We start from the raw sequence: 22826 nt of genomic DNA on the forward strand, positions 1-22826 counted from the left end.
AAGCTCCTTTGTCTTTTAGACAGTGCGGCTCCAGCGGTATACAAACCGCCTCAAATAAGTGCAGATGCTATCTTCACACAGTTAATTTCCAACTCCTGTGTGCTGATGGATAAAAACATCAGGCAGCAAGTCCACAAATAACTTTATCGCACCCTGAACCAGTGCCAGTTGTCTTCACCCCTTTCTGCCCCCTACACAATAGATCAAGTGGACAAGGGTCTCTCCAACACTAAGTCCAGGAAGGCCACAGGAATGGATGGAATATATCTGGAATTCCTGAAGGAAAGGCAAGAAGGTGACTGGCAGACTTCTCCAGCAACATCCAATCATCTGGGATAATAACAAAAGAGTAGAAGGTAGCCAAGTTCATAACCATTTTGAAGTCCAAAAAAGAGGCTACCAATCCAAAAACTACCGGCCCATCTCTCTCCTTTGCAGTTGTTATAAACTGTTGGAGCAGCTCCTACTTCAGAGGTTACAGCCAACACTGGAGCAAGTGGTCCCCAACGAGCAAGCCAGATATAGAACCAGTTGTAACTGCTGTGACCAGGTGCTGGCCTTAACCAGCTACATAGAATACAGCTACCAGCAAAAATTAAGAACAGTGGCAGCCTTCATTGACTTTCTTCTGCATACAGTACTGTGTGGCACAAAGGTCTCCTGCTGAAGTTATCATTAGCTTTCCCATGTCAATCACCAACAGACTCATCACTGGGTTGCTGAGTAACAGGAGATTCACTGTTCCCCTTGGTAAATCTGCCAGTAAATTATGGAGATTGAACAACGTTCTCCCACAGGGATCCATTTTAATGCCCACACTGTTCAGTCTCTATACCAGAAACATTGTGGTCATGTCATTCCACATAAATTCATTTATGCAGAGAACTTTGTGCTAGAAACACAAGTGCCCTCTCTGGAGGCCACAGAAAAGGTCATGAACAACCATCTCCAGATACTTGAGATGTATTTCAAAGCTTGGTGACTGAAACCCAATATTTTGAAAACACTTGTCTCTGCCTTCCACTTGAATGTCAAGGAGGCCAAAGTGCTGCTGAAAGTGGGCTTTTGTGGTCTGCCTCTTTCACGTGACCACAATCCACAGTACCTTGGGGTTTCCCTCGATTGGATGCTGAGCTATTGGCAACACCAAAAAGAAGATAAAGAAAAGGATTAACATCATCCAGAAGCTTGCTGGCACATCCTGGGGATGTGATGTACACATGTTTTGAACGTTTGTACAAGCTCTGGTCTTGCCAACAGCAGAGTATTGCATGCCAATTTGGCGCAACAGCTCCACACCAATCTCGTTGACACTGAAATGAATGCCGCGCGCACTATTGTTAGTGGCTCTCTCAAATCAGTACCAATACTGTTGCTTCCAGTTTTGGAGAGCATTGTGCCAGCCAACATCAGGAGAGGCATTGCAGTGGTCCAAGAATACAATTAAGGTCCTGGCTGCTCCGGACCTGCCAATACACCAAAGCTTCAGTGCACTGCCACCCGCCAGTGTACTGCTCAAATCGGTGAAGCCTTTCTGGATACACGTGTCAATGCTACAGGCGAATGGAAAGGATGCCAGCACTCGCTGGCTTGGCTTGTGGGCCGCTTGTCTGTCCCAAACAAAGACCTGATTGAAGATCCAACAAAAGAAATCCTAGGATTTTGCCTTCTCTGTAGGCAGTGGATTGTACTCCAGTTGCATTTGGACAATGCACAGAAGGTGTGGATATCTTCTCCACAAATGGAAAATCAAAGAATCACCAAATTGTGACCGCAAAGGACAGATTTTAAGTGATTATAAGGGATAGCAAATAGCTCAAAGCAGATTACTGAGTAAATAAAACAAAAATGCAAACTAATCTTAGTACACTAAAGAAACTGGCTACAAGTAGTAATTTCTCACCCTAAATGTTGTTTTAAGTAGGTTGCAGAGTTTCTTGTAGGCAAACTGCTCTTGGTTGCAGCTTAGAACTCCAGATATTCCTTTCATAGGCCAGACACCTTTTAGCCTGGGTCCAGTCCTATCTTCCCCAGATCAGGTGTTTTCAGTAGTCATCTTGGGTGCGGATTCAGTGAAGAACCGACCTAGATTAACTCACTTCCCTGCCTTAAATAGGATTTACATATGGTGGGAATCCTTTATTTCCCAGTTTGATGGGGTTCAGTACCAGGTGACATAATCACATGACCCTGTAGTGTCAAAGCAGCATCCGAGGAAGTTTCTCAGGAAGGTGAGAGATTAGCAACTTCAAAATCCTATTGTTCTCCCTAATGGCCCATGCAGGCTGATTGCCTACTATCTGGTGGGCATTCCCCAGGTGTAAACACAGTTGTAATTGTTACATAGTTAATATTCCTAATTTCAGATACAGAAATGATACCTGGATAATCATAGTAAGTACATCATAACCTTTCCAGTGATACCATTTTGTATAAAACATGTCTTAATTATGCCATATTCATATAATAACATTATCTCTATGAAGAATACGGGACATAATGTCACAGAAGGATCTTCTACAACCTCCCTAGGCATCTGTTCCATTGTCCTCCTGTTCTTACAGTTAGGAAGTTTTTCCTGAGATTTAATCTAAATCTGCTATGCTGGAGTTTGACCCCATTGCCTCTTGACCTGCCCTCTGTGGCAAAAGAGAACAACTTTTCCCCATCTTTTTAGGGCAGCTTTCAAGTATCTGAAGACAGATGATATTCATGTCCCCCCTTAATCTCCTCTTTTCCAAACTAAACATATACATTTCCTTCAGCCTTTGCTCCTATGGCTTACATTCCATCCCTTTGATCATCTTTGTTGCTCACCTCTGGATCCTTTCCAGTTTCTGTACATCCTTTCTATACATTGGTGACCAAAATTTGACACAGTACAGCTGAGGCCTAACTAGTGGTATTATCACCTCCGTGACTTATGTGCTATCCTCTGTTAATGCAACCTAAAATTACATTTGCTTTTTTTGAAACAGCATTGCAGTGTTGGCTAATGTTGAGGGTGTAATCCACGACAACTCCCAAATCCTTCTTGGCTGTGCTGCTGCCAAGCCAGTTATCCCCCATTCTGGATTTGTGTATTTTATTTTTCTTCGCTAACTGTAGCACCTTACGTTTGTCTTTTCTGAATTTCATTTTTATTGTCTATAGCCCAGTTCTCCAGTTTATCAAGATCCCTCTGAATTTTTGCTCTGTACTCCCAAAGCGTTGGCAACCACTCTCTGTCGTAGGCAAATTTGATCAGTATGCTCTCTGTACGTACATGCAGGTCATTAATAAAAGTGTTTAAACAACACTGGACCCAGAACAGATCCCAGGCACAGCCCCACTTGAGACCTCCCTCCAATCTGACATCATCCCATTAATAATTTATCTTTGTTTGCAGTTGTTTAACTAATTATGTATCCACTTTATGGTAGTTATGCCAAGCCTGCATTTCTCCAGCTTACTTATCAGAATATCATGTGGGACTGTTTCAAAAGCCTTGCTGAAGTCCGAGGTATGTTATGTCCACCACATTCCCCCATCCATCAGATCAGTTACCCTGTCAAAGAAGGAAATCAAGCTGGTTTGGCATGACTTGTTCTTAGTAAATCCATGAGGACTTACTGGAGAGATTTACGTTGGATATTAGGAAAAACTTTTTCACTAGGAGGGTGGTGAAACACTGGAATGCGTTACCTAGGGAGCTGGTGGAATCTCCTTCCTTAAAAGTTTTTAAGGTCAGGCTTGACAAAGCCCTGGCTGGGATGATTTAATTGGGGATCGGTCCTGCTTTGAGCAGGGGGTTGGACTAGATGGCCTCCTGAGGTCCCTTCCAGCCCTGATATTCTATGATTCTATGACTCACCCCCCTTCATCTTCCAGGTATTTGCAAATTGAATGTTTTATACATTGCTCTAGTAGCTTCTCAGGTATCAAGACATGCTGGCTGGTCTGTAGTTCCCTGGCTCCTCCTTTCCCCCCTTTTAAAGATGGGCAGTACGTTAGCCTTTCTCCAGTCTTCCAGCACGTCTCCTGTCATCCATGAGTTTGCAAATATTTTTGCCAGTGGCTCCGAGATTTCTTCATCTAATTCCTTCAGCACCCTTGGGTGAATAGAATCTGGCCCTGCTGGTTTGAATTAATTCAAATTGGTGAGAAGATCTGACGTGTTCTTTACTTATCCCGATCGGCGTCCCTTCCTCTGTGTTGTCTATGAAAACTTTGCTAGTTATCCAGTCACATGTTGTTTTTTGTGAGAAGACTGAAAGCAGCTCTGCTGCTCCCTTGAGCAGTGGTCCCCCACCGTACATTGGGTAAGCTTAATTCAGTTCTCTTCAAAGGTTCCAGATACACATCCCTGGAACCCATCAATTGCTAGTCATACTGTGCCTGGTCTGCATATGAGCCAGAGGCAAGGTAAACTTTTCCCACTTTACCAGTGAACAGCCCTGGTCTAGTAATGCCACCTCTAGGAATCATAGGGTAGTCTGGTCTCCATGGTCCATCCATGACTCTGCCTCTCAGCTGACACTCAGTGAGGGAAAACACTCATTGATTGGACTTGTCAGATGTGTCCATCTTGTCTCAGGGTGCACAGACAGAAATTAAACTAGAATACTTAACAACACACGCAGACAACTTACTCTCACTCCAAGCGTTAATGCTGCCATCACAAGTCACAGCATGAGATGTTTAGGTGGTAATGAGTTTCAGGTACTGTCAGCACCTCGATTGGGTTTGGGCCCGGTGAAGGTCTTTGAATCCCAAATACTAATCTCCTGAGCCATCCGGCTTGGTGCATTTAAATGACCCTGTAGACATTGATGGTGCCTGGTGTAGTAAGGGTCAGAAGTCATTTTAACTGTAAAATATGTACAGTTTGGAGATAAAGAGCAAAATCTATTTAAGTCCCAAAGTAACAAATATAAAACTAAAATCTTATATTATGGGAAATATGTAGAAACGATCATGAAATCTGTCCAAGGTGTGTTGATAGACCCATCACCTGATGACAGTAAGTAAAATGAAGTTACTGTGTAATGCATCATGTTCTTTCAAACTTGACTTATACTTCACCACTTTATAGGAAAATCATTTTTTTCAAATTTTGACTTCCGTCCCCCTTTATACTTGCACCTTCTCCTTGTATCTGCGAACCTCTGCTCAGGATCTGCAGGCAATTGTGGCAGTGGTGCCAGTAATAAGAACCAGTTCTTTTATCTATATCATGTTAAGACCTGAAAAGTTTCTTTAAATCCACTTATGACTCCTGATTGCTGCCCAGGGCAGTCAAGATTTCAAAGTGCCGTAGACCTATCAGCTAATCCTAGCCCGTGAGTGTGGTTTGTACAGCAAGGAGCTGTACATGTTCTGATGAAAAGATTCTGCAGGCTGTGAGGGCTGTTTCCTGATAATATGTTGACAGTGAGTTAAAATGCACTGTGTGGGCAAGACAGCATGACATACCCAGTGTTACCTGTGCATTTCATTGTGACTGACAAGCCATTTGTAAGGGGTGAAAAGGGCCACAGAGTCTCTGCCAGTCTAGGATGTATATACTCCTCCTCACTACGTTTTAAAGCTTGCCTGTTAGTTCTTGGGAGGGCTGAACTGAAGGAAATGGGAGTCCTTTTTAGACCTGGAAAAGGCAATTCTTGATGTGAGGCTGTGTGTGAGACTTCCCAGCTGGGTTCAGCTCTTCTAAACAATATTAATAGTGCCATTTTTAGGAAGGCAGTCTGATTCTAAATTAAAATGGGCTCTCAAGTATGGTTCATCTGATATAAATATAGGAAAAACAGCAAGAAACCAAACATTTAGGATTTTAAAATTCCCACATAAAGACAGTTCTTGAGGGGTTGGGTGAGAGCATGATCAGAGTGGAGAAATTGGAGCCAGGAACTCCAGGACCACGTCTTGTGAGGTGCTAAACACTCTGCAGGATCAAGCCCTTAAACTCCATCCCTCAGTTTCCCACCCTGAAAAATGTTAGTATTAATGCTTCACAACCTGACATGTGAGAACTAGCTAATGGCTGTGATTCACACTGGAGATGAAAACTACACCAGGAGTACTCGATATTTGTGTTTGAAATGTGTTGTTAAAGAAGATTTGTTTTAGGTTTTATTGGTGTATAATTAACTACAGAATCAAAATCCTATGAATACAGAGAATGATGTTCAACACTGCCCTTGAGATAACTTGTACTCTGAGACTGTATGTTAACCCATTTCCTTGTAATTTAATTAGGCCACCACCAAAGTGGAAGTGAATATGGAGACGGCAGAGTGTCTGCGGGTGACAAGGGGAGACTTCTTAGCCTCTCTGGAGAATGATATCAAGCCGGTGAGTGGGACCTATTTAATTCATAAAATAAAGCAGTGAGTGCAGGAGAAGAACTTGTGCTTCCTTAATCAATGAATACAGCAACCACTTCAAATCTGTGCACATGCACAAATGTAATGTTGCAGCATGGCTTTTGAGATCATTTCTGTGGCTTAATAAAATTGAATACTGTTCAACAGGAATGAACTGAGACTCTGTCTCTTTCCCATCATTTTAGGGCTCTGTTCTGCAGTGTCTCTGCGCATGGGAAGTGTCAAATAGAGCGATTGCAAGAGCGGGCCCTTCACTTTGCAGTACACACTAGTTGGTCTTTAGCCTAATCTCATTGAAATCAATGAGAGATTTGACATTGAATTCAGTGGCAGGAGGATTAGGACTCTGATGAAGAGAACTTATCTTTTAGTAAAGTGTAGATGATTTCAGAACCTAATGGTAATTTACATAGGAATAGATGATATTGTATTTCATTAGAGGTTACCATTTGCTAAATAGGCAATAACATCTTATTCTGTGGTCCTTTTAAGACAACCTGTACTACATCACTGGTAAATCTATGGTTTAACTGCTCACTCAGTTAAAATGTGTACCAAAATCTCTCATAATTATATTGAAAAAGCCCACCACAGCTCCTGTCACTCTAGTTTTGTCTACTGGCCCTTGCCATGTTTTCCTGTAATCAAACAAGACTCACTATTGAGAATAATTTTTTCATCTTCCGAAACACAGGCATTTGGAACGAACCAGGAGGATTATGCAAGTTACATCATGAATGGCATTATCCAGTGGGGAGACCCTGTAACAAGGGTGCTGGAAGATGGAGAATTGCTTGTCCAGCAAACCAAAAACAGTGACCGCACTCCGCTGGTTAGCGTTCTTTTAGAAGGTGAGTTTAGGGGTACTAATGTCTGAAAGTGAGTAACACACACAATCCAGTCTGTGCAGTTATCACATACAAGTACTTGGATTAGGCATCCAGTAGTGTGTGAAGTCCACATATCAGAAAGAAAAGTATCATTAGTACCTGGCAAAATGACTAGATGAATGAATGTTGCATCAGATATTAAAATAGGTTTATCTGGTTCTGAGGGAGAGTAGGACATTGTCCATCCTATGACTGCTCTTGGAACACTAGAGCGGGGTGAATAATTTGTAACTAATAACCTGTTTGATCAGTTTTGACTTTGTTTGTAACCAGCCTACGAGCAGATTGCAGTTACCTTGAATTGATTTGATACCTTGAATAGAGGGGGAATGATTTCCCCTCTCTTCGGCACTGGTGAGGCCACATCTGGACTACTGCATCCAGTTTTGGGCCCCCCACTACCGAAAGGATATGGACAAATTGGAAAGAGTCCAGCGGAGGGTAGAGAAAATGATTAGGGGGCTGGGGCACATGACTTACGAGGAGAGGCTGAGGGAACTGGGCTTGTTTAGTCTGCAGAAGAGAAGAGTGAGTGAGGGGGGATTTGATAGCAGCCTTCAACTACTTGTAGAGGGGTTCCAATGAGGATGGAGCTTGGCTGTTCTCAGTAATGGCAGATGACAGAACAAGGAGCAATGGTCTCAAGTTGCAGTGGGGGAGGTCTAGGTGGGATATTAGAAAAGACTATTTCACTAAGAGGGTGGTGAAGCACTGGAACGGGTTGCCTAGGGAGGTGGTGGAATCTCCATCTTTAGAGGTTTTTAAGGCCCGGCTTGACAAAGCCCTGGCTGGGATGATTTAGTTGGGGATTGATCCTGCTTTGAGCAGGGAGTTGGACTAGATGACCTCCTGAGGTCTCTTCCAACCCTCATCTTCTGTGATTCTATGATACGTTACCTGAAGTTATTCAGTGAGTAGCTCCTGAGAGTAAGTCTTTAGTTTGTTGCTTGTTTGTGAGCAGTTTGTTGCTAGTGTGTGACACCTACGCATTTTGTATTATTCGTTCATTTGGTTGGGCATGTAGCATGTATGTTATTTTTTTTGATACCTGGTTGAATTAGTATCGGGGGTAGCCGTGTTAGTCTGTATCCTCAAAAACAGCCAGGAGTCTGGTGGCACCTTGAAGACTAACAGATTTATTTGGGCATAAGCTTTCGTGGGTAAAACCCCACTTCTTCAGGTGCATGGAGTGAAAATTACAGATGCAGGCATTATTATACTGACACATGAAGAGAAGGGAGTTACCTCACAAGTGGAGAGCCAGTGTTGACAGGGCCAATTCGATCAGGATGGATGTAGTCCATTCCCAATAATTGATGAGGGGGGTGTCAATTCCAGGAGAGGCAAAGCTGCTTGTGTAATGACCCATCCACTCCCAGTCTCTATTCAAGCCCAAATTAATGGTGTTAAATTTGCAAATGAAGTTTAGTTAGGCAGTTTCTCTTTGAAGTCTGTTTCTAAGGTTTTTTTGTTCAAGTATGGCTACTTTTAAATCTGTTATGGAATGTGCAGGAAGATTAACGTTTTCTCCTACTGGCTTTTGTATGTTACCATTCCTGATGTCTGATTTGTGTCGATTTATTCTTTTACGTAGAGACTGTCCGGTTTGGTCGATGTACATGGCAGAGGGGCATTGCTGGCACATGATGGCATATATCACATTTGTAGATGTGCAGGTGAATGAACCCCTGATGGTGTGGCTGATGATGTTGGGTCCTCTGGTGTTGCTAAAGTAGATATGGGGACAGAGTAGGCAACGAGGTTTGTTACAGGGATTGGTTCCTGGGTTAGTGTTTCTGTGGTGTGGTATGTAGTTGCTGGTGAGTATTTGCTTCAGGTTTGGGGCTGTTTCAGCTGTAAGTGAGGAATTAGGTTTCTGGTGTGAGTTTCCAGTTACAAATTCCACTTTTGCCTTTCACAGGTATTTTCAACGTTTACACAGAATTCCTGCCAGCCCGCTCATTTGCAAATGCACAAGGGGGCATGAATGTAATTTAAGAAAATTCATTTAAAATCCAAGCAAATGTGTCCAGTGTTTTGCAGTAGTCAGCCAGCTCAATAAGACACACAGCATCTTTTTGGTTCTTGGGTTTTTTTGCAAGTCGCACTCCTTGGAGTCCAAATAGTCTCTGTAAATCAGGGGTTCTCAAACTTTTGTATTGGTGACCCCTTTCACACATCAAGCCTCTGAGTGTGACCCCCCCTTATACATTAAAAACACCTTTTTTTATATTTAAAACTATTATAAATGCTGGAGGTGAAGCGGGATTTGGGGTGGATGCTGACAGCTTGCAACCCCCATGTAACCTCATGACCCCTTTTGAGAACCCCTGCTGTAAATGAACACATTTGGAAAGCAATGCTGTACAGGAGCTAAGAAAGGAGAGTCAATCTTCTATGAGTAAAGAGTCACTTCAAAAAGTCACGTCCCTGTGAATAAGATTATTAACTTGCTCAAGTCCATATAGTTTACCTTGAGCCTTGCAAAATCTATTTTTCCCTCTTTCTGACTTGTATCTCTTCCTTTGTACAGGTCCCCCACATAGTGGAAAGACTGCCTTGGCAGCAAAGATTGCAGAAGAATCCAACTTTCCATTTATCAAGATCTGTTCTCCTGATAAGACAATTGGCTTTTCTGAAACTGCTAAGTGCCAAGCTATGAAGAAGGTACTGTGGGTATTACTGTAATTTATCTGAACCTGATTCTTGTGCACTCTGACATGGGATTGAAAAATGACTTTGCCCTAAATTGTGCTCTCCATTCTGAAAGTAGACTTACCCCCTAGCTCCTCCCCTTCCTTGTATGCATGCTCTTGTTTAGCAGGCTGGGGGCTATTGATGTAGCATTGATCTTACAAACTACCATCAGCAATATGGCTGAAATCTGAGTCAACCTCAGTATCTTTTTAACAGTGTGCAAAGTCAAGCACTCAAAAGTTAGGAAATGCCAGAATTAAGGTTGCCTTAATATGGCCCCCTCGTGCATATGTGTTATGAGACAGTTTTTAATTATATGATTGCATACTTTTTTCCCCCCAGGACCCTTGCCTCATTCAGTGCTCAGGATGGACCATGCTTTAGGGATGAATAGGGGTTGTGTAACAAAGGGGACTCCTGCCTTTTCTGTTGCTGAAGTTGGAGGGGTGTAGTGAATAAGATGGGATTTCAGGAATAGAAAGAATGTTCTCATGGTTAAGGCAGTTGAATGCTGCCCTGGCAAATTGGATACCATCTCAGCAATAGAGTTCGTAGGTGAAACACTTAAAGCAAACTTTTAAGAACATAAGAACGGCCATACTGGGTCACACCAATGGTCCATCTGGCCCAATATACTGTTTTCCGATAGTGGCCAGTTCCAGATACTTCAGACGAAATGAACAGAACAGGGCAGTTGTCACATGATCCATCCCCTGTCTTCCAGTCCCAACTTCTGGCAGTCGGAGGCTTAAGGACACCCAGAGCGTAGGCTTGCATCCCTGACTATCTTGGCTAATAGCCATTGATGGACCTGTCCTCCATGAATTTATCTAATTCCCTTTTGAACCCAGTTATACTTTTCATCTTCACAACATCTCATGGCAACGAGGCTAATTGCCTCTCTCCACTGTGAAAACTGACCATTTATTCCCAACCCTTGTTTCCTGTCTTTTAATCAGTTACTGATCCATGAGAGGACCGTCCCTCTTATCCCATGACTGCTTACTTATCATAAGAGCCTTTGGTGTGAGACTTTGTCAAAGGCATTTTGAAAGTTCAAATACACTATATCCACTCTATCACCCTTGTCCACATTTTTGTTGACCTCCTCAAAGAATTCTAATAGATTGGTGAGGCATGATTTCCCTTTACAAAAGCCGTGTTGACTCTTCCCCAGCATACTGTATGTCTGATAATTCTGTTCCTTACCATAGTTTTAACCAATTTGTCTGGTACTGGAGTTAGGCTTACCAGCCTGTAATTTTGAGGATTGCCTCTGGAGCCTTTTTAACACTTGTCATTACTTTAACTGTTCTCGAGTTGTCTGGTGCAGAGGCTGATTTAAGTAATAGGTTACATACCATGTTTAGAAGTTCTGCGATTTCCTTCAGAATTCTTGGTTGAATACTGTCTAGTCCTGGTGATCTATTACTGTCTAATTTCTCAATTTGTTCGAAAACCACCTCGATTGACATCTTAGTCTTGGACAGTTCCTCATATTTGTCACCTAAAAAGAATGGCTCATGTGTGAGAATCTCCCTCATATCCTCTGCAGTGAAGACAGTTGCAAAGAATTCATTTAGCTCCTAGAAATAGTAGGCAAGGTCCCCTGGAAAGAAATTAGGAAGAAAAGGAGTTGAAGGGGGCTGGCAGTTCTTAAAAGTATGTAATGCTAGAGGCTTAATATCACGCTATTCCAATGCCGAGGAATGATCAGAAGGAACACAGGAAGCCAGTGTGGCTGCACAATGAGCTTTTTAACTATCTAAAAACCAAAAGGGATACATACAGGAAATGGAAGGAGAGGCATGTCACCAAGCAAGTATACATGGGAGTAGCACAAATGTGTACTGACAAAATCAGGAAAGCCAAGGCAAGGAATGAATTACAACTGGTGAGGAATGTTAGAGACAACAAGAAGAAGTTCTACAAATTTGTCCGGGAAAAACAAGAAAGATCAAGGACGGTGGGGTACCACTGCTCAAGGGAGAAGGTGAGCTGGTAACGGAAGATGTTAGGAAGGCAGAGCTGCTCAATGGCTACTTTGCTTTAGTCTTCTCTTAAAAAATAACGTGTGACTGGATGAATAGCAAAGTTTTCATAGACAAAAAAGGGGAAGGGACGCTGATCGGGATAAGAAAAGAACACGTCAGAGATCTTCTGACCAATTTGAATGAATTTAAATCAGCAAGGCCAGATGCTATTCACCTGAGCATGCTGAAGGAATTAGCTGAAGAAATCTGGGAGCCATTGGCAATAATATTTGCAAACTCATAGATAACAGGAGACATGCTGGAAGACTGGAGAAAGGCTAACGTACTGCCCATCTTTAAAAGGGCGGAAAAGGAGGAGCCAGGGAACTACAGACCAGTCAGCCTGTCTTGATACCTGAGAAGCTACTAGAGCAATGTATAAAACATTCAATTTGCAAATACCTGGAAGATGAAGGGGTGAGTCCTCATGGATTTACTAAGAACAAGTCATGCCAAACCATGTCCTTCTTTGACAGGGTAACTGATTTGGTGGATGGGGGAATGTGGTGGGTATAATAAACCTCGGACTTCAGCAAGGCTTTAGAGACAGTCACACACGATGTTCTGATAAGTAAGCTGGAGAAATGCAGGCTTGGCATAACTACCATGAAGTGGATGCATAACTGGTTAAACAACTGCAAACAAAGATAAATTATTAATGGAATGATGTCAGATTGGAGGGAGGTCTCAAGTGGGGCTGTGCCTGGGATCTGTTCTGGGTCCAGTGTTGTTTTACTCTTTTATTAATGACCTGCATGTAGGTATAAAGAGCATACTGATCATATTTGCCAATGACAAGGTAGGGGGGTTGCCAACACTTTGGAGTACAGAGCAAAAATTCAGAGGGATCTTGATAAACTGGAGAACTGGTCTATAGACAACAAAAATGAAATTCAGAAAAGAGAAATGTAAGGCCCTACACGTAGGGAAGAAAAACCAAAAGCACAAATCCAGAATGGAGGATAAATGGCTTGGCAGCACCCTTGCTGAGAAGGATCTAAGTGTTGTGGTGGATCACAACCCCAACATGAATCAGCAATATAATGCTGTTTCAAAAAAAAGCAAATGCAGTTTTAGGTTGCATTAACAGAGGTATAGCATGCAAGTCATGAGAGATGACAGTACCACTCTACTCAGCACTGGTTAGGCCTCAGCTGGAGTACTGCATCCAATTTTGGTCACCAGTGTATAGGTAGAGAAATTGGAAAGGATCCAGAGGTGAACGACAAAGGTGATCAGAGAGCTGGAACACAAGCAATATGAGCAAAGGCTGATGGAACTGGGAATGTTTAGTTTGGAAAAGAGGAGATTAACGGGGGACATGAAATACTTGAAAGGATGCTGTAAAAAAGATGGGGAAAAGTTGTTCTCTCTTGCCACAGAGGGCAGGACAAGAGGCAATGGGTTCACACTCCAGAATAGCAGATTTAGATTGAATCTCAGGAATAACTTCCTCACTGTAAGAACAGCGGGACAGTGAACTCCGGACTTTGAACTCCGGAGGTTATGGAATCCTCTTCACTGGAGGGAGAGCCATCTATCTTGGATGGTTTACACACAACAAATCCTGCGTCTTGGCAGGTGTTCAGACTAGATGACCCTTGTGCTCCCTTCTAATCATATTATTCCCTGCAACAGTCTTATCTTTCTTGAGTGCTCCTTTAGCACAGGGGAGTCAATAAGCGGACCGTGCACCAAATCCGGACTGCCAGACACTTTTGAATAGACCCCAAAATCTTTTTATTCACTTATTTTTATGATTTTCTCTGGAATCTGGACCTTGACTATAGTTTCACCAAGAAATTTGGACCGTGGCCAAAAATAATTGACTACCCTTACTTAGCACCTCGATCATCCAGGTGACCCCCTGATTGTTTGGCAGGCTTCCCGCTTCTGATGTACTTCAGGTTTTTTTGCTGTTTGTTTCTGTGTCTTTTGTTTGTTGCTCTTCAATTTCTTTTTTGGCCTGCCTAATTATACTTTTACATTTGGCTGAGATTAAGCTCTTTTCTATTTTTTTCAGTAGGATTTGACTTCCAGTTTTTAAAAGATGCTATTTTGCCTCTAACTGCCTTTTTTACTCTGTTGTTTAGCCATGGTGGCATTTTTTGGTCCTCTTTTTTAAAATTTTGGGTATATATTTAATTTGATCCTCTATTATGATGTTTTTAAAAAGTGTCATGCAGCTTGCATTCATTTACTTGTGACTGCTTTTTTAAATTTCCATGTAACTAGCTTCCTCATTATTGTGTAGTTCCCCTTTTTGAAGTTAAATGCTACTATGGTGGGTATCTTTAGTAGTTTTCCCCCCCCAGAAGGATGTTAAATTTATTTATGTTTGGTTGCTTATTGAGCGATTCAGCTATATTCACCTCTTGGACCAGATCCTGTGCTCTTTTTAGGATTAAGTCAAGAATTTCCTCTCCCTTGTGGGTTCAAGATTAGCTGCTCTGAGAAATAATCATTAATGGTGTTAGGAAACGTTATCTCTGCATCCTGTCCTGGTGTGACATGTACCCAGTAAATATGGTGATAGTTGAAATTCCCCATTATTATTGTTTTATATATTTGTAGCCTCTCTCATCTACCTGAGCATTTCACCATCACCATCCTGATCAGGTGATCGGTAGTATATTCCTACTATTATACGCTTATTAATCAAGTATGGAATTTCTATTCATACAGAAGCTATGGTATGGATGGATTCATTTAAGGTTTGTACTATATTTGGCTCTGTTATTTCTTTCACATATAGTGCCACTCCCCCCCACAGGTGGTCACTAATTGTCTGTTCCTCATTTTCTGGGTGCTTGACTTGAGATCCTGGAGGTTGATTTGCAGAAGTGCTGTGAACGCTCTCAGCTGCAAGTGAAGACACTGGGAGTTGTCTTTTGAACATATAAAGTACTAAGAACTCTGAATAAGTAGATTTCAGGTGTCTCACATTGGGCACCCCCAATTACTGGAAACTTCTGACTTTAATCGGTCTCTGCCTCTGTTGTCCATCAGTAAAAGGGAGATGATAATAGCCCCCTAACCTTCCAGGGATGTTGCCACGATAGATGGATGATTGTGAAGCACTCATATGCTGTAGATATAAGTGCCATAGAAAAGCCAATGAGGAAATTGATAATTCTGTCTTCTGTGCAGAATTTGAATAGTATGCAGTAAATAAACCATGAGGACACACACACTGAACAATGAGGCTAAAACGAAATATTGAATAATTGATCATTCAGTGTGCACTGAATTAGGCAGTGTCCTGTAGGAGAAAAAAAAGTGGTAATGTAATTAGACTGATTATGCATCTGCACAAGGGGGCTCAATTAAGGTTGCATGGCTAAACTTAATCTTGGCAGTTCCTAATTTTGCGTGCCTGACTTTGTAACCTTCATGTTCTTTTAACATTTTTGTCTGTAATATAATTTGTGTGTATGTACAAAATTCTACAGCACACTGAAACATGAATGTATGGGGATGTGGAAGAACACATAGGAAAAAGGAACTGGCTGGAGCCTACAGCCTGGGGATAATCAAGAAGGCATCACCTTGCCCTGGGGGGCTGAGTTTTATATGAAGAGGAAGCACAGAGAGAGAGAGAGAGAGGAATAGAAGCCAGGCAGGCTGCAGTGGGTGGCAGTTTTTCTCTGAGGCACCTGGAGACACACGTGACCTGATTCAGAGATTTTGTTGACTGTAAGTTTGCGGAGCACTGAGCCAGGGTCTTGATGAATTGTTACAAAGATTCCTGTCTTGAAACCTGATTAAAGGAGGCATTGCATTTTACTAATAGTGTGTTGGTTTCTCCTTGCCCAGGGCTATTAAAGTGAGTCTTGGGGAAACTAAGGTGTGGCTATTCCATGGGTGTGCTGAGGGACTGTCTGCACCATTACACATTGTGTCTGAACAGGGACTGAAAACTCTCTCCTAGCAAGGAGGGATGAGAAGGCAAAGAGGTGCTCGTGCTATCCATGGTGATGAGATGTCCAACTTTCCAGGCTGGAGCAGACAGCCACAGCGACAACCCCAGAAGTTCTGGTCTCAGGCTTGGTGAGGGGCCCAGTGGTTTCAGGAGCAAGAGGACACAACTCTGAAAGGAAAGGAGACCTGTGGTCCTGCCAGTTGTGTGCACGGACTGTCACCAACAGGGGCATATAAGTTGCGTCTGCCACTGGGAAACCTGAGACTGTGAAATGCTGGCTGATGTGGGGCACTGAGAATCCTGGGGAGGTCTGGACTGTTAAGGATGCTGGGCCCCAGACAGCTGCAGAAGCTGAAGAAAGTACTTGAGGGGTCTCAGTTTTAGGCCAGGAAGGGTGATACCCTAGTAGTCATTTGTTTTAGGTGTGGGGAAGAAGGGCATGTCAGAAGACACTGCCCTGCAAAAACTTCGTAATGATTATGGGGAAGTAAGAGAGTGTAGTAGGGAAGCTCCAGAAGCTTCCAGTGTGGGTAGGGGGCAGTGAACTGTAGGGGCCAAGGTTGGCCATGGATTTCAGACTTTTCCCCACTTACCGGGAATGCCTTAACTCAGTCCTCTCACCCTCAGAGAATGAGTGTGGGGAGCCTGAAGAAGACAGTTAGCTGCTCTGAAAGGCAGCAGAGTTCCCGAGCTGGGGGAACTAGGGAAAAGACCAAAATGAGGTCAGTGATTCTGGGGGCTCTGATAGTCTTGAACAGTTAGATTTGCAGGCCCAGATGCACATTTTCCTACACAACCTGGATAAGCAACAGGAAAAAATCCAGTGCTTTAAAAGACAGACAGCCATTTGGTTGTGGCTAAGATGGGGCAAATTAATGCACACGCTGAAAAGCAACTGCAACATTCCTCCGAGGAAACTCCAAGTTGGCCTCCAATTGAAGTAATTGAAGAAAGAACAGTAGTACTTGCATAAACGGGTGAAGTCTCAGCTGGAGGAGAAGTGGAAATCTTTGCAACTCTGGGGAATTCTGGACATTGGGGAACACAACTTCTGGTCTCTACATACTTTGGTGACAAGGACAAAAATGTGGCCAATGGACCTGGACTTCTTTGGGGCTGCTAAGCAGGAGGTGCTCTGCCGCTTGGAGGAAATGGTTCAGGGGAAGTGGTTAGGTCAGCAGCTCTAGTGAAATCAACTAAGAAACTTGTCCTATTGAAGTGCCTATGTAGTCAGAAACTGACAGTAAACTTTGCCCTGGGCAAGGGCCTGGGAGGGAGATAAGTGAAAGAATGTGTGTGTGTGTGTGGGGGGGGGGGCGGGAAAGGCTACAGCCAATCCTATGGGTACCGCAAAGGGGGTACTCTCCTTTTAAGGGACAGGCTGGAGCCTGCAGCCTGGGGATAATCAACAAGGCCCTGTCTGGCTTTGGAGGCTGGGTTATATATAAACAGGAACAGGAGACACAGAGAGAGGAGTAGAAGCCAAGCAGGCTGCAGTGGGTGGCCATTGCTCTCTCAGGCACTTGGAGGCACACCTGACCTGATTCAGAGACTTAAGTCTCAACTGTAAGTTTGGGGAACCCGGAGCCTGGATCCTGATGAACTGTTATTACAATGATTCTTGGAGTGAAACCAGATTAAAATGGGAAGTTGTGTTTTACTAATTGTACGTTGGCTTCTCCTTGCCCTTGGTGGTTAAAGTGAGTCTTGTGCTACTGCCCTTGGGGAAAGTAAGGTAGTGCCCACCTGCAAGGCCACCCGGGGCTGCAATGGGGTGCTCAGTCACTGCCTGCACCGTTACAAGGAAGCTGTGAAATCAGTTGAATTTAATAGCAAAATAAATAAGATAAGCCTCAGCATCAGTTGGATTATTCATTTCTTCTTCGCGTGCTTGCTCGTGTCGATTCCATTCTAGGTGTCAGAGTAACAGCCGTGTTAGTCTGTATTCGTAAAAAGAAAAAGGAAAAGGAGTACTTGTGGCACCTTAGAGACTAACCAGTTTATTTGAGCATGAGCTTTCGTGAGCTACAGCTCACTTCATTGGATGCATAGCATATCGTGGAAACTGCAGAAGACATTATATACACACAGAGACCATGAAACAAAACTTCCTCCCACCCCACTGTCCTGCTGCTAACAGCTTATCTAAAGTGATCATCAAGTGATCATCAAGGAAGGCCATTTCCAGCACAAATCAAGGTTTTCTCACCACCACCCCCCCCCCCACACACACCCCCCCTCCAAAAACCACACACACAAACTCACTCTCCTGCTGGCAATAGCTCATCTTACAATGTGCACAGCAATAATCCAAGTTTAACCAGAACGTCTTGGGGGGGGGGGGGGTTTGTAGGAAAAAAACAAGGGGAGATAGGCTACCTTGCATAATGACTTAGCCACTCCCAGTCTCTATTCAAGCCCAAATTAATAGTATCCAATTTGCAAATGAATTCCAATTCAGCAGTTTCTCGCTGGAGTCTGGATTTGAAGTTTTTTTGCTTTAAGATAGCGACCCTCATGTCTGTGATTGCGTGACCAGAGAGATTGAAGTGTTCTCCGACTGGTTTATGAATGTTATAATTCTTAACATCTGATTTGTGTCCATTTATTCTTTTACGTAGAGACTGTCCAGTTTGACCAATGTACATGGCAGAGGGGCATTGCTGGCACATGATGGCATATATCACATTGGTGGATGTGCAGGTGAACGAGCCTCTGATAGTGTGGCTGATGTTATTAGGCCCTGTGATGGTGTTCCCTGAATAGATATGTGGGCACAGTTGGCAACGGGCTTTGTTGCAAGGATAGGTTCCTGGGTTAGTGGTTCTGTTGTGTGGTATGTGGTTGTTGGTGAGTATTCGCTTCAGGTTGGGGGGCTGTCTGTAGGCAAGGACTGGCCTTTCTCCCAAGATTTGTGAGAGTGTTGGGTCATCCTTCAGGATAGGTTGTAGATCCTTAATAATGCGTTGGAGGGGTTTTAGTTGGGGGCTGAAGGTGACGGCTAGTGGCGTTCTGTTATTTTCTTTGTTAGGCCTGTCCTGGAGTAGGTGACTTCTGGGAACTCTTCTGGCTGTGTGTTCGTACACAGTCGTCGGAGACTTTTGCCTTAGATTTTTTGCCCGGGATGATGCTGGCTTCGATAGAGCAGTGCTGCAAGCCGCTAGACTGAACTCCGAGCCCACCTCCAAGGCTACTGCTTGTGAGTCACCTAGAATGGAATCGACATGAGCAAGCACTTGAAGAAAAACAGTTACCTACTTTTTTGTAACTGTTGTTCTTCGAGATGTGTTGCTCATGTCCATTCCATTACCTGCCCTCCTACCCCGCTGATGGAGTTGCCAGCAGAAAGGAACTGAGAGAGCGTAGGGTTGGCAGTGCCTGTTTTCCTGATGCATGAGCGTGGCACTCCAGAGGGCTCTACAGCCAACCCTATGGATACTGCAAAGGCAAAAATCTCAGACAATGTGCACGTGGGTGCACCCACACTTAGAATGGAATGGACATGAGCACCACATCTTGAAGAACAGCAGTTATGAAAAGATAGGTAACCATTTTTTTCATACTTATTTCAATAAAAGCCTCCATTTGTAATTTAAATAAAGCTGCCACCTCAAAGTGCTGCAGATCACCGTTGTTCTTGCTGTGTTGGACATGGGACTGATATGTAATAATCTAGAAATACTGATTGGTATTAATTTATCAGTACTGCATGTTACCAGGTCATGAGAAATATTTACTGAAATGTTTATGGTGTGGGAGTTGTTTTAATAATAAGGTGTTAGAGGGAAGGTAGCACATGGGGTTCCGATGAAACACCTCCTGGCAAACAGTGCTGAAGGTTAAGAAACCATACCTGTGCTGTTAAGCATATAGGCCTTTTAATGTTTCAAAACCCCTTTTTCCTGTAATGTGCTGGGATTTTGAGTTACATGTTCATGCTCTGTCTGTTTGGTTGATAGACTGACCTCAGCCATCCTGAAACGGTTTGAGGTGCAGTCTGATGCATGGCATCACAAAAGTACACGAGGCCATGTGTCCAAGGAACTCGAGGCATGTTCATATATATATATATAATTGGATGGTCTTGGAGATCTCTCATGATGAGATTTGTGACAATAATAAATTGTTTTTTCCCCTAGATCTTTGATGATGCATACAAGTCCCAGCTCAGCTGTGTAGTAGTCGATGACATTGAAAGGCTCCTAGGTGAGTCATAGAATTTTGGTTGCACCGTGCAACAGACAACGTAATGTTACAAACCAGAAATGATTCAGGAACCGTAAGTGTGTATGGAGTCTAATCTAAGTATGATGATTCAAGAGCCTTGAATTGATCCTCCATGTTGGTCTAAACATGCATCATTTCTGAAGTCCAGGAGTAATAATCTTGTCCTCTACCTCAATGTTGGCTTCATCTTGTTCTAAGATAATTGAGCTGGTCCTTGTGCTCCAGCCTCCATGTACATCATTTTAACTAAATGAGATTTATAGGCTTAATTAACAAGTCAGAAAGGGGCCTGATTCTTCACTGCCTTGCACCTTTGAACAGTCATTTGCAACTGTGTAAAATAGTACAGTAGAACCTCAGAGTTACAAACACCTCGGGAATGGAGGTTGTTCATAACTCTGAACAAAATGTTCTGGTGGTTCTTTCAGAAGTTTACAACTGAACATTGACTTAATACAATGACACTTTACTATGCAGAAGAAAAATTCTTCTTTTAACCATCTTAATTTAAATGAAACAAGCAGAGATACAGTTTCCTTACCTTGTCAAATCTTTTTTTAAACTTTCCCTTTATTTTTTTAGTAGTTTACATTTAGCACAATACTGTACTGTATTTGCCTTTTGGGCGGGTGGGGGGGGGTCTCTGCTGCTGCCTGATTGCGTACTTCCAGTTCCAAATGAGGTGTGTGATTGACTGGTCAGTTTGTAACTCTGAGGTTCTGCTGTACCACCAGTCTGAATAAGTGCAGAATTCTGATTTCCTAGCATTTTACACCCAACTGGGGCTCACTGTACAAGGGGCAAGGCAGTGGGGCAGCTGTCCCAAGGTGTCTCCATTGTAGAAACCAAGACAATCTTAAGAGAACAGTAGAGTGACCATATAACTCAAGCACTGTAGGTGCTTTTAATTGATTTTTTTTTTAATGGTTTTGGGTTCCTGGAGTTGGGTTTCTGCAGTATTTGCTTTTGTTAATGGATATGCCCCCCCCCCCCCCCCAAAAAAAAAAGACACACACACTTCTGGGGTAATAGACAGGCACTGTATATTGAAAGCCCTGGTTATTAATGCACTTTTGTGGACACAGATTTAGGTCATCCAAGAAAAATGGTTTCCTCTCTATTTAGCCCACATGCCTTACAATAAGGCAGCGTCTCTTCAGGAAATACTCAGAACTAGAATACCAGAGGTGTCCTGCAGCGAGAGGAAAGGCTACTGCTCTGTAGGGAGGCTTACTGAGAAGCAGCCGTACAGCAGGCATTCACAAGTGACAAGGAAATAGAAACCGTGTGATCACTGAATTTAAAATCCAGTATTTTTTCCCGTTGTTTCATTGTGACTGCAAGGCTGAGTGAAGATTTCTCTTCAAACCACTCTGCTTTCCTCTGAGGAGCACAATGGAACTTGAAAAGTGAACCAGAAAAGTTTGATTCCTGCTGTCTGACGTGATCATGTTTATTTGTGTTTTTCCCCTTCCAGATTATGTTCCTATTGGACCACGATTCTCCAACTTGGTGTTGCAGGCCCTTCTCGTGCTGCTAAAAAAGGCACCTCCTCAGGTAAGAAAGCTGCATGGTGGGCTGAGAGGTCCCGCGAGCTTTGTCCTGCGGGAGCGGTTGCCACGCCTGCCTGGCAGACAATTAACTATTGCAGTTGCTAACTGCTGTTGGCTGAATAAAGGCTTTTAACTGAGTTTATCCTGGTTCGTTGTTGTTTATTCAGCAGCACACTCAGCCCTGGATAGCTGCATGTTGCTTAAACAAGAAGGCAGCATGCTGAATACGCAGCAAGTTTACAGAGGGAAGATTAAAATTCTCTGGTCACTGATTTGTCTGAGAAACAAACAGTAAATTCTAATCTTCCCAAACTCAGATCTAGTTGTCTTTCTCTCATCTAATTTTAAAAAATGAAATTCCCCCGGTGTATGTATGTTTTTTCAGTTGAGCGTGGGTTTTTTATAGTCTGCCTCAATTGAATTCCCCAGGTACCTGTGAAAATGAATGTTTTTAAAGTCTGATGGTAGACTCCTTAGTTAAAAATTGGGCTCAGAAGGCCTTTGTACTTATGTTCACTGACATGGTGAAGTTTAGGTACCTTGCAAATGACAACTTACTTGGTTTGCTTTAGGGGAGGCAAGGAGAGAGGGCTTCTAGCACCGCTTCCTGGCTATTCATTTGAGTTCCACTGTATGAGCCTGTGAAATGTGGAACAAGGGGAAGTTGAAGAAAGGCTGGGGCAAAGGAACCAAACACCACACCCTGAATAAATTGGTAGCCTGTTCACATTGTCACATGCTGGCAAATAAAGTAGTAATGCTGCACAAATCAACACTCTTATTTAAGACAGTTCTTGGTTTAATTGTAGAAGTGGGTGACAAAATTCCCACTGGAGTACAGTACCTTAGTTCCAGTACTTCTGCTAGTAGCACCAGCAAACTGCAAGACAGAAGACTTTACTAAAGAGCTCTTTGTCCTGTACAAAGCACTCACAGTGAGTGAGATAATAGCTTGTATTGGACCAACTTCTTTTGGTGCAATGTCAAGCTTTCAGGCTTCACAGAGCTTTTCTTCAAGTCTGGAGAAGGTAGCAGAGAATCACAGTTAAATACATGCTGGAACAGATTGTTACGTATGCAGAATTAATACATGTTGTAGGAGACCACTTAAGATGAAGTGAGCACTTAACACCTCTCAT

At 43.0% G+C, this 22826-nt stretch overlaps 1 protein-coding gene across 4 annotated transcripts in view; it reads left to right on the forward strand.

Moving 5' to 3' along the window:
- NSF (N-ethylmaleimide sensitive factor, vesicle fusing ATPase) overlaps window positions 1-22826 on the forward strand; it is a 181488-nt gene that overhangs the window by 124053 nt on the left and 34609 nt on the right. For 3 of the 4 annotated variants that reach the window (XM_074940980.1, XM_074940979.1, XM_074940982.1), the window contains exons 13-17: window positions 6238-6333; window positions 7060-7216; window positions 9789-9922; window positions 20047-20113; window positions 21612-21691. In XM_074940980.1, the coding sequence (XP_074797081.1) occupies window positions 6238-6333; window positions 7060-7216; window positions 9789-9922; window positions 20047-20113; window positions 21612-21691 (534 nt within the window). Of the gene's footprint in view, window positions 1-6237; window positions 6334-7059; window positions 7217-9788; window positions 9923-15437; window positions 15583-20046; window positions 20114-21611; window positions 21692-22826 lie in introns of those variants that run through there. The other variant, XM_074940983.1, reaches the window with a different exon arrangement.

Source organism: Natator depressus, chromosome 27 (genome assembly GCF_965152275.1).
Source record: "Natator depressus isolate rNatDep1 chromosome 27, rNatDep2.hap1, whole genome shotgun sequence".
In the NCBI taxonomy this organism is placed as follows: Eukaryota; Metazoa; Chordata; order Testudines; family Cheloniidae; genus Natator; species Natator depressus.